General features: G+C 38.7%; 1 protein-coding gene across 4 annotated transcripts in view; it reads right to left on the bottom strand.

The window, feature by feature from the left end:
* Positions 1-13,002, bottom strand: part of LOC126928917 (bifunctional heparan sulfate N-deacetylase/N-sulfotransferase) — a 371,054-nt gene that overhangs the window by 91,583 nt on the left and 266,469 nt on the right. For all 4 annotated transcript variants that reach the window (XM_050744798.1, XM_050744799.1, XM_050744800.1 and 1 more), the window contains one exon: positions 5,056-6,637. In XM_050744798.1, the coding sequence (XP_050600755.1) occupies positions 5,056-5,228 (173 nt within the window). In that variant the 5' untranslated portion in view covers positions 5,229-6,637. The remainder of the gene's footprint in view (positions 1-5,055; positions 6,638-13,002) is intronic.

Below are 13,002 nucleotides of genomic sequence, written 5' to 3'. Positions count from 1 at the left end.
TTGTCCTAGGCTTTGAACCTTATTGCAATAAATAATATTCGTACGTACATTAATCTATTCAGATTAATAAATTATACTCTCCATTTCATAAATGAAGAAACTTTCAATGTCATATTAAATTCGTATGAAAAAATTTTTGAAAATTGAACAACAATGGCGAAATACAATTTTAAAGATACGGGAAACCTACTGACCTACGTTCGCAACCGCGCGGAATTTAACGATCACAAGTATCGTGGAAGATTGCACGAGAGCGACAATGAAATATGACCAAAATATCAATGTCAGAAGAAAATTGGCCTATTCACAGATCTGGTGACTGGACGTTTCCAATTTTCTTCGAATTGCCAGCTCGGCAGCAAGATGCGTCACGCGTCATGTCGCAGAAGAAGACGCGACGACATGCGTCTGTGGCTTAGCGCCGACGTAAGGGAACTGTCGAGAGGAGAAGCTTGAATTGGCGCTGATTGGGCGTGCGACAAACATCCGGCCGCATTTCGCGTCCCACGACCGAGAATGCGCCTGCACTCTTCTTGGTGCATGGCATCTGTTGCAGAAGCATCTTCTAATCCTGTATCATTCATCACCTTCTTCAACTTTGAGCGAAAGTGTTGCGCGGGTATCGAAACAGGGACTAATGGACTATACCACTCCAAAAAAAACAAGAGGTTGTCGAGAAAAATTCAGCCTTAAAATTTTCTCACAGTAGCCAAATAATAGACGTTCCATTGACAGAGTGTGACAGATGTTTGCAACAAGTTTGTAGCAGATATTTAAAAGACTTTTTAAAAGCTTACAAAATATAAATTCGTTAAATCAATCTTAAAAAACTGTGGAAGGATATGTTAGGTGCTTAAGATTAGGTGTTTAAATTGAAATATTTAAAAAATGTTGTGACTGAGATATTAAAAAAATATTGCAACTGAAGTATTTCAGATTATAAAGCAACAGAAAGTTCTACGATAAAACGAGTCTGTATCGTACCAATCGTTATTCTCTATTCGTACACGCAGTAATTACACTGCTCCTCTTTTAACTAAAATATTACAGTCGAATTAATTGGTAGGTACCACGTGTAAGGTTTCGACGATATTCAGGCAAATCGGAGGATTTCGAGCAAGCGTGATTCGGAATATTGCACCGCTCGAGGCTGCAAAGGGCTGGAACGCAATACGGACAGATTCGTAGCCTGGCCACATCGATGCGAAATTACATGTCAATGTCCACGCGAGAGTATTAGGTTTCGTGATTGACGACGGTTTACTCCGAAGCTACAATTGCTTGCAGAACGGTCATAGGTTATCTATTAAGATTGATCCGTGTCGAGGCAAAGCACTATATCAATTAACCGAAAGGCGTGTTCATCCGGCGGCTGGATCAGCCGAAGGCGATCAATCGCGATCTCAAGATATCGATCGACCTGATCGACTAACGATCCAATTTAATCCGTTACGCTCTAGATATTCAGCCTTGGAATTTGTTACTGTTGTGCGAAGTAGAACGACGTTCTTAATACTGAGAAGTTACATAGAGTTCCTCTTGTCTTTCAAATTACACGGCACGTTCTAAAATTAAACCTATTCAACTCTTTTAGAAACTTGTAACGCAAGCTTTGAATCAACCAGTAATTTCGACCAATTGCTATTTAAACACGTATTATTAGAATTTGTCAGTGTTTTCGAAAGCGGAATAAAATTAGCGTTACGGATAAGTTGTAAGTCATCTATGTTGAGGTTATTCAGTATATAAAGAGAGAAAAACGCGTGGATGAAGTGTAAGATACAAAGTATATATTTGACTTAATAATGAAATACAGGAATACAATTTGAGCTGGTCCAGATCCGCACGCTAGCAGTGTTACTTTATGACTGAAAACCCCGAAGCCAACGTCGCCTGTCTACAGTTTATGGTCTGCCTCCCTGCTATTCTTTTGTCTATGTGCTGTCGATGGCTTCAGCGCTTGAGAAAGCTAAAAAGACCAGATGTGGAGTTTTCCTAGAAGTGGTGACCACTTCAACAATCCACAGCCAAAAGTCGATGATTATTTGCAATAACGTAACGATGAAGATATTAGGTCATCCGATAAGCTTCTTTCGTTTTATAAAGAAATAGTGGATGCACAACATTTTCCGTTTTATATTATTTTACCGAATTACGTATGATCCATTTTGTTCTATCGAGATAAAGATTACAACGTTCGACAGATTAGGTTTCATGTTTGTATAAAGATGCGTTGCTGTAAAAGACGGGTCTGTAAAAGAAAGACACTTTTTGGACAACCTGATATAATACAAAATTATGAAACCTTTTTAAAAAAGGGGATCGAAACTACGATTTCTGTCATAGATATGATTCCACGTTACAAACCAAGATTCAGGAAATCCACTTAAATTCGAGCTAAAAAGAATTACAAATTATATTACTAAATTAGAAACTAGAGATCCTACTCGTCACTTTAAAGATCTACCCGCAAATTGGTCAAATAACCATACACGTCGACTCTCTTAAAACGTCTCTCTCACGAAAAACTCATGGCGCGAAATTCTAGCGATTGCCAACAGCGTACTTCATAAATGGAAACAGAAGGAAAGAGCGTGTGGAACACGATCGTTTGCAAATACTACCGGACGCGTAATTAACTTTAAAGGCTGGCCAGGGGAGAGTCTGGCTCGTCGCATACTATATTACCGCGCAATTAAGATATAGGTCCCCAAGGAAACCGAGGAGTCAAGCAACTGCCAGCAACAATTTGGCGGTACGTAATTACGCCACCACGAAATAACGCGGGATTTCCAGAGAGCTCTTCGTCTCTTTCTCTCCCCTTCCTCCATTCTCTCTTTCTCTCTTGTTCTGTTACTAGAGGGTTTGCAATCGCGGGGCCATTGCCTTCAGGTTATCCGAACCTAAATTGGGTCCATATCGAGCCGAGACGAATAGTTCGGCCAGTAGGGTTATTCGTCTTGTCGAATTAACCGTGCAACTAGCCGGTAGAGTCCGAGAGCCGTGGCGATCGTTTGCCAAGATTGAGGAAAATTGAGGATGAACAGGCCACCGATTTTGGGAAACGTAGGATTACAAGATTCATGGGAGGTGATAGAGTGTACAGAAGGCGATTTCGAATCGGCAGAACAGATTTTAAGAAGATTCGTGGTTCCATGTAGAAATTCAACATTTTGAGTTTTCTCTTGATTTGCAATTTTGTTACGGTCAAAATTAATGAACAATCGACAAGGCAGATTTTACGAAGATTCGTGATTTGAAATGGGCAAGTGAATACTTTGCGCCTTCTGTTGATTTAGTAGAATCTTGTTATGAACGAAGTTTGTGAAATGTAGGGAATATTTGCAATTTGGCATGGGCAATTCAATGTTTCTGGTTATGAAATATCATAATTATCAAACGAATGAGAAACGACGAATCCAATATGTCATATTCTCTATTGGAATTGTCTTATTGGTAGAATAAAAATTTAGAGAAATGAAAAGAGCAACGGGGCACGGGATTTTGTGAAATACTACGAAAAGTATGCAAAATTCGTTGTGGAAGGTGGTTGATAAATGGGAAGATCGATCGAACAATTGCAAGAACAATTCTATACAATCTCAAACTTCCGATCATTTCTTAAATCCTAAACGTCATCAATCAAAAGTAAGCTTTGCAGTAGCGACGTTCTTAAATTTAATCCGAAATTATCCCCAGTAAGATAACAAGCACGCGACAAGAACTTCAAAGAACTTCAAACTCGCAATCAGCTGATCGCTGGCCGAGATATTTGATTACGTATCAAAGGAATAAATCGTTCCCGGGTGTTTAGCGAGAATCTTTGTCACGTTTCCCATTCATTACATATAATAGTACGTTTCGTATGTGGCAAATACAATTTATCGCTCATGGTCATGAAATTCTACGGCCAAATTAACCGATCCTGATATTCCTGATACTTTTACGTCGACGATTCTCTCTTTCATTTAGGTTTACACAATAGAAAATATACGAAAAGTGATATAATTATAATAGAATAATGTCAAAAGTACGACAAAACGATGGTACCGCAAACGATGTAACTGCATAACGAAGTTGAAATTGCGGATCGTATAAATTACATTCGATAAACCGCCGTTGGAACGTAAATGATCAATTAATATTCGCGCTTTTAACTTGTTATAGTTTAAACATAGATCTATTATCAGGAAACATTCGGTACAATCAATGTATTTTTACGAAGAAAATGTAAGGACATATTTGTTCACTTTTTAAAAAGTTCCACGTGTTTTTGAATTAATAAATCTATCAAAAGCTTTAATTATCAGAGTTGCCATGCCAATGTTTTTCCGACTCGAAAAATGAATTTTAATTCATCGAGTTTCCAATAGCTTTTAATAAACGCGGATGAGCGTTAACATATCGGGCAGAATTATACTTCAACTAACGAATTTTGTTCAAAAGTATGTAAAACAAGCAGCGTACCATATTATTCTGCAATTTCCAATTTTCTATATGAGAAAAAAAAAACTGCTAAATTGCAATCAGCTCGACAATCGGTCGTTTATTTTCCTCTAGTCAAATAAAATATTCCGCGTCCCTTAAATCTCGATCTGAAAATTGCCTTAATGAATATTTTCTATGAACACATTCCGCTCTGTTCACGTAAGCATATCTTTCGTACGTTACTAATTATGTTCCATTATTCATCAAACAGCCAGTGTGTTGGTGTATTATGTAACTCAAAATAGCGTAGATAATTAAAGAAATAATTGACATTTTAACCTCGAAGAAATTAAAAGAAATTAAAATTCACATCGGTATCTATATAAACCCTAAAAGAAGCTTCCACGATTTTAAAACAAAACACGCAATTTTCTTAAACTTCTTGGAATCGTAGGATTTAGTTTGCAAGAGCTAAATAATTGACCACATTTTTCATAGCAGACGTATCCAAAACAAAATTACATTAATTACCAAACGCAACTCCGATGCGCTGCCACGTGTGTTCATTTAAAAACGACTATATATTTCACGCGAAGCATAAATAGTTGGAAAATTTGATAATCTCACCTGGACAGCGGGCTGCTGATGATGTAATGCGTGTAGTAAAATATACTGGCGACGGAGACGAGCAACAGCGCCGCGACGCATCGTTTCACCGTGGCCTGCTTGACGACGCAGCGCGGACCGACGGCGCTTAGTAAAGGAACGCCAGCCTCGACCGCGGAAATCTTCATCACCATCGTCTCATCCGACGAGGTAACGGTTTGTCTCTCAGATTAGTCCTGGAACGTTCTACTCAGCTCGTGGAAACGTAAAACGGACCGTGAACACGCCGAATCGTGGTCGCAGCCGCGCCGACAGTCCCTGACTTCCGGAAACAAGGATATCCTCTTCTTTCGCTGGGCATCGGCTCTGCTCATAGTCGTCCACGCTCTTTCTCGCCGATATCTCTTGAATATCTTGCCTCGAGAGGATCGAATCTGTCTGTGAGAGCCACTCGAAACCTCGATCGAATACGCTTCGTCGAAGATCAACGTGGAACCAATCCGGTCTTCAAACACGATCTCGAATTTTCGAGAATTATCCAGTTAAAATCGAGGATCTTTTGGAAAGAGGAATCACCGATCGATAAATCGAAAGTTTCCTTTGTCTTTTCTTTGTTTCAGAAAGAATTTATTCCGCGTTTCCCGCTTAACGCAATATTTATTAACGATCGAAAATACGAATGAAGTTCTGGCCTTTCGTTATTCTTCGTTTCTCCTTTTTTATTTTATTTTCTTTTTTTTTCTTTTTGAGGGTTACGTCAGCTCGAAGCTAGAACCTCAGTTCGTGAGCGATGGGTCCTGGATCGAATCCGACCCGTGCTTTAAAAAACATCGATGATAGCTCAAGGATAAGGAACAGATCGCCACTTGTTGCGTTTCCACGACGGCAGCACGATCACCATTTTGCGAGCAGCACGGGGTCGCGCCGTCCATCGCAGTCGTTTTTAACCCATTTGGCTAAGGTTCCTCCGATGGATCCACTCTTTTTGGTTTCTCAGCGATCTGTGCCTCGGATCCTCGACATTCTTCTCATCTGCGTATCGACGAATTTTCTTGATATTGTTCGTTCGAGACCATATCGCGACTTTCGTCCGACGATTATCGTGAAATACGGCTCTGTGCTACTAAGAAGAATACTTTGGATGAACGTGAGAGGATCTCCAAAGTCCAAAAAGTCCAAGTGAAACCGTGTTGGAAATTCTTCAGCCGGCACGGCTGGAACGCTTGCGAAATTCGGCCTCAGCTTCTGGCTTCGGTTGTACGGTTAACTGATTTTACGGCACCGTCATTTGTTACAGCGTACGACTGCTTCAAGATATCTTTTGTCTCGTAGACGCGCGTGCGAAGCTATTCACTCGTAAATTTTCGAGACCTTCTTGCTCTTCTAGCCTCTGTGCTTGTCTCCACCCTGTTCTTAACGTGTGTCGTGCACGTCGTTCCTTTCTTTCCTGGTCTCCGAGGTGGCCCAACCCTCTTTCTACCTGTCAATTAGGGACGATGGAAAGCTACGATGCTCCCCAGTTGGAACGATTTTCGAGCGTTACCCCATCGCCTTTATCGATCTCGTTCGTGCTACGTTCCTGGCTCCCCTTATTTCGCTCCTTCTGCAACAGTCAACGTGGAATGTCCATTGAACGAACGATGAACAACAAACGGGACGATTATGCTTCTCTATTGAAAGTTGAAGGATCGATTCCCAATGCTCGAAGGATTTTCTTGTAGAAGGAATGGTGAGAAGAAGAGTGAAGATTTTGAGAATTGCATCGTTTGGCAACAGATCGATACTGGGATGATTGGGTAGGTCAATTGGTGTTTTATATACGATATGTTTATATCGTATCCCGATTTGTACGGGAATCTCTCAGACGCGAAATTGATCAACTTTACTTTTTATAGACCTCTCAGTTTCTCGCAACTGAAGGTATTTATATCCAAAAGTTACATAAATAATGGTAAATTGCAGGAAACTTTGGAACAATCGTAATATTCGACGATTGCTATTCTGGAGTTAATCAGTACAGCTTTTAAGTAATTTATGTAAAACAACGTATATGCAGTGGTGGATAGAAGAGAGTTTAAAGGACGAGCAGTATAAAAAGCACCACAATTGTAGAAAAAAAGTTACAATTGCCAAGAGCAATTACAATATGAATACATATAACATAGATAACTATCTTCAACACGATAAAAAAAAAGCTTGGTACAATAAAGTCACCATTAATGTACTGTGGTTGTTGTACATAACGATAAATTTTAAACTTTTTTTTTGTCCCCCACTGTATAACGGATAAACGGGCGGTATGGGATATAAAAGATATTCTAGTACGATTATTTGTTTAATCAAGTCTAAGAATAAATGTGATAAGAAATCGTGAGAAAATTTCACGGTGGATATCCGTAATCGAAAGTAATTTTCAAAAGAGATTTTATAAAACTTTGTCCATAATGTCACTACAAAACCGAGCATAAAGAATTAAACAAACTTCAAATCAGTGATATAATGATATTAATATAGTAATAATATAGCATACAATACAGCAATATATAATACAGCATATAGCAATACAGTAATATATGATATATAAAATAAAATATATAATTCATTATATATTTTAAATTCTATTAAAAATCTCATGTTTTAAAAAGAAAAAGAAAAAATCACAAAAAAGAAACCGAGAACGACGCGATATGATTGCAATGGTCACGAAGACCACAAAAGAACTAGGACGTCGATAACGAATAACTGATACATCATCGTGCAGTAACTTGTCTCTGGAGTCCGATAATAAACCAGTAGAAAGGGGGATGCAAAAATCGAGGCAGGCCTGGACATAATCGAGCGATCGGTGAGGCCAGCCCCGAGACCGCCATCAAAAAACGATTAAACACCGCGCAACGACAAGCGGAGCGATCAGGTCGCTCGACAACTCCAATTAATCGATCGTACTTCCGCGGAATGGCGTTGCAATTTCAACCGACTCGGTCCAACATCACAGGTTCGTCTCTTTTCTCTCTAATTTTTTCCCGTCGATCGTACATCGGTCGTAGCAAGAAGTCCATTAATCAACCACCCCCGCAGCGATGCGAGTCTTTGTCATGGGGACCGTGCGTCTCTATCTGTATCGTATCAAAGAGAACGCTCCCTTCAACTTTCCCCTGGAGGATAGCAGGAAAAGGACAGAGAACGATTCGGACAAAAAGAAAGAGAAAAAAGAGGGGGCGGGAAAGAAAGGTAGGAAAATAAATTGAAAATGATCCGGTGAAGGGTAGAAGGATGACCGGGTTGGCGAATGGGGTAGAATCGACGCCAAGAAGATTCTCTCGAGAAGAATATCGTCCTTCGTTCGTCGCTTCCATGTGCCCCTTGAGAGCTGACCTAACATTTTTCCAACCGAGGAGTACTGACGCCTCTCGCGAATAAGAACAGAGTTTGCTATTCGTGGATGAATGTAGAATTTAATTACGTGAGCTTTTAGAGAGCGGAGAATATTTGAGAGGAAAGAAACGAGAGTTTGGGAAAATTTGAGAACGATTGGTTGAACAAGAGTTTCACTGTTTAATCGTTGTAGTAACTTCTGTGACGTAGCTCTTCTTGCCATTTGTTTGACACTGAAGTGCTATTTATGCTCTCGTTTTACTTTCCTTATAATTGGAAAAAATCTCGTAAAAAATATCTATTTACTACTTCCGATAAATTACACTCGTAGTTCATTAGAGAATTACGTACATAATATTCGATCACGTGTCTACGAAATTAAATTTTCATCGATATATTGTTTTCTAAACGTTTATGTATAAATGAAATCCTATCGATTTGTCGTATAAGCTACTACAATACACAGTATACGCATAGTACATAACGTACTACAATGTAGATAAAAGAACAAAGGAGAAATTAATATTGAAATCAATACAGACGTTATATTAACTACCTCGTATAATAAACACAAAATCTTCACACCATTCTACTACTCTGATTTTTCAACTCGTTCGTTTCATTCATATATTCTCTCTCGCCTTATTTTTTTGAAAAACCAAATATTCGTTTCCGATCAATCTCGTTCACAATTTCATTCTTGAGACACCATCTTAAAACAAATAAACAAATACACCGACAAAATTTCAAGTATTTCTAGGCCACGCGTAGAAAACTCAGTGTTCCAAACAATACCGATCCTCGAAATGATAAACGAGCCCAAAGGTATTCTAAAAAATGCGCCTTATTAAATCACATCGGTGCATTCAGCAAAAATATGCCGAGGGGCCCGGTCGAACGATTCACTCAAAAAAAAAAAAAAAAAAAGGAAAAAAAAAAGAAAAATATTGCTTTTTCACTTCACAGACATATATCTCCAGTTTGACGAGGCTTGGTCTCGCGATGGAAAAAGTTCACGATCCGGCTTCGGCCAAAAAGACAGAAAAAGAAGGAAACGACGAATCAGAGTCAAGCCAAACGACAGATGGAGAGAGTAGGACAGAAGCCTGAGGGCCAGAACGGAATGCATTTGCCAGATTAAAACGCCATTGGAGTGCATCGAGGTGCCTGTAAATATGCTTGTGGAAGGACGAACGAGCCGACGAACGAGCCGACGAACGAGCCGGGGTTTTCCCTCGGATGAAATTGGATCTGCGCGATTCCAAACTCTCTCTCAGCCAGACAAACGAACGTTTTCGCCTTCTACTCTGGTTCGTTCGCCGGAGTTGCTCCAAGCCGGAAGAAAGATGACTCCATTTGGAGGAATAATCAGCGGAAGCTCGCGTGATCATTTCGCGGCGATCGAGCAGCGCTCTTTTGCCCTCCTTCCCCTTATCCTCTCGCGGCGTGCAATCTAACCGGAACGCTGCGCTGCACCTACGTGCGGATCCGCCCTTTAAATCCGCGCACGTGATGCATCCGACTAACGACCCACTCGGGGAGCCAAAACGTGTCTCTTGAATTAAGCACCGCTCAGCCTCGTACGTTTCGAGGGGATACAGAATTACCGCGGTGCGATGAATTATTCAGATAACGAAATGTGTAGAGGTGTGTGTATTTGCACCGGGAATTTTTGTTTTCGATTAAATTTTCGGCTTACGACTCGTTTTGGACCAGATACAAAGGGGATACGATCGAATTTGAATTTGTGGCCTTTTCTTACAGGACAAGCAGCGTGGTTTCGTTGGATTTCTTGGATTTTTCTCTTTGATAGGATTTTTCATGATAGGATGTACAATCAAACGATGTCAATTGAGGATGGTTAAAGCGATAAGGTTGTTTGTGCATGTTTAATTGGTGAAAAATGGAGACTAACGTGTATTAATTTGTATACTGATTGAATGAAGGGATTGAAAGGGGTGAATGAAAGTATGAATGTAGAATTTGTTAAGCGATGAGATTAAATTGAATCGGAAGCTTTTTGTGGAAAGAATATGTTTGCTTTTTTCGATATGTACTAACATTGCTTCGCTGCTTGTTCATTCTTTTATTCCTATTTGTCTCGTTATTTCGTTATTTAATAACAATTGTTATTAAATATTAATTAGATTATTGAAATGAGAATGTGATTATTCAACGAGAATGTTTCACTTTCATTGATTACTATAAATCATCAGTAGTCTGTTTAATTTCATTCTATTAATGTGAACGTTTTATTTTTCTGTATTATTATTAATCGTCAATAGTTTGTTATATCTTAAAGATCAAACAATTTGTTGATTCTTATATAAGTTTAAACGAATTCCATGTTAGATTATAAAATTCAAGAAGCATTATACTTATAGGGTATATATGGTATCGATAAATCATTGTTTCGGCGAAACGAGCGACGATTTTTTCAGGACGAGCCCAGAGACACAAGGATCCGGGAAACAGTATTTCCGAACGATTTCCCACTGTCACCACTATTTCTCACCGTGCGGCCGAACCTTTCCGTTCCTTTCGACGCCAGACAAAGAGCCCTGAAAACAACACCCTTCCTATAGGAGATGCTTTTGAAAATTCTTACACGTAGTAACTATTTCTCACGTGAAATAACCATTTTTTAGATCTACCTCTTAATATTATAACATTTGTTCTCATATTCTAATTGTATTCTATTCTAAACGTGAAAGTACAATAATTTTTAACAGTTTATCGTACTAGTTCAAATGTTTTTCTATCTTGTGGCACTTTTAAAAAGGTCTAACTTCGTGCGGTAATTTATATTCATCAATAAAACGATAAAGAAACGATTTCGAAAATAGGAAAGAAAAGTCATTTCGTCTAAACTTACGTTTGAATATACTTTCAAAATCTCTGTTGCAATCCACAGAATCCACAATTCCAATATACCATACGAGTATTCTCTCCAAAAAACTTGCACCTCTTTTTCCTTTTCTTACAATCTAGACACAGCAATCTCGCAGCCAATTAAATTCCAAAACCTCTCTCTACTGTGTACAATTTTCCTCTGGAAGTCTAGACGTGACGCAGAAAATACTTCGCGTGCAACATATAGTAGCGGACAAAAGAAAGTCTAAATCTTACAAAAATACCATGATATTACAGAATTATATTTGACAAGAACAATGAATGAATGTAATATTTATATAATCCAGAATAGGTAACAGCCTACAATCTACTGACAAATATCTAATACAAAAATTACTAATATACACAGATGAATTACTAAACTGTAGATGTTTATGTATTTATTAGAAATTTGAAAGTGCAAAAGTGTACAGAACGCGCATCATATGGAAAACTGTATAGAATACCCAAAGTATAGTGTTTGCTTTATATTTAATTATACCTGCATTATATGGATATGATATTCATACAATAGCAAGTACTATAGCTTGAGTATATTATATTTTCTTACGTAAATCTTTTTGATTTCATATAAATATAAATAAAACAACAAGTATTACACCTCGTACATTCTATACATTTTTGCATATTCGACAAATTAAAATGTGTCAAACGAAGCTCTGTCTAGTCGTACTCGTACAAATCTGAATTTTCACAATTATTATCAGTCTATAAATTACTTAGCAACTGTGAACTTTCTCTTGTCCGTAACTGTACTACTTGAGACTCGACAAACCCATGGATTTTTGCAGTTTCGCTGCGTGTGCGTAAACCAACCCGCTCTCGGTCGTATCAGGACTGTGTTACATTATAACGTAACGGGATGCGCGAGAGAGAACGCGTAACAGAAACACGATGGGCGTGGATTTCATTTCACGCGTCTATCACGCGCGCTGCAAACGAATTACACGACGAAACGCTAGCCGTAAACGGCCACAGTTTTTCCATTATAAATCTTGCCTCTAAATTTTCTCCGTTTCTGGCTGCACTCGCGAAAGGGTTTATAATCGGGAAACGATCATCCTTTGCTTGACAAACGCGGAGACGAGGATGAACGTGTAGGTTTCGAAGCTGTCTATTTAGTGATTTGTGGAGTATAGCGTTTGATTGGTGAAATGGTGGCTGTTGCGCGTGACAGTGAGTGGGATTGTTCGGTCTTCTTTTGATTTTAGCAGTGCTAGGGTTGTTTAACTCGTCGAACGATAGGAATGGACATTTACGTCACGCTTCGGCTCGGTTATATGTGAAGATCGTAGGAAAGGAATATGACAAGCAATTAAAAAATAATTAGTTCCAATTACTATACGAAAATTGTCATTCTTAATTCGTTGTGCAATCGGATATGCATTTTATATTCCGTTGAATATTTCGCAAAGTTCGTTGTTACAATATGTTCTTAGTTTTTAGCAAAATTGCGAAAATGTATCGCTTATTTTGAGAAAACCTATCTTTGAGCCTAAGAAGTTGTTCTTTTTATCTTAAACATCGACTGACATCGAAACAAAAAAGTCGGCAAACTTGTTTATCGCGTTTTTCTCCTGTGTTTCTCATATTGAACTTTCTACCAAAGCAGAGGGAGAAAGCTGCTGTTCGTTTTTACAGATGTTTTTCATTTTTCATGATATCATTTATGTAGTATCG

The sequence above is a fragment of the Bombus affinis genome, chromosome 2, assembly GCF_024516045.1.
Source record: "Bombus affinis isolate iyBomAffi1 chromosome 2, iyBomAffi1.2, whole genome shotgun sequence".
Taxonomy (NCBI): domain Eukaryota; kingdom Metazoa; phylum Arthropoda; class Insecta; order Hymenoptera; family Apidae; genus Bombus; species Bombus affinis.
The sequence above is the reverse complement of the archived record's forward strand: the minus strand, read 5'-3'. Positions and strand labels throughout refer to the sequence as shown.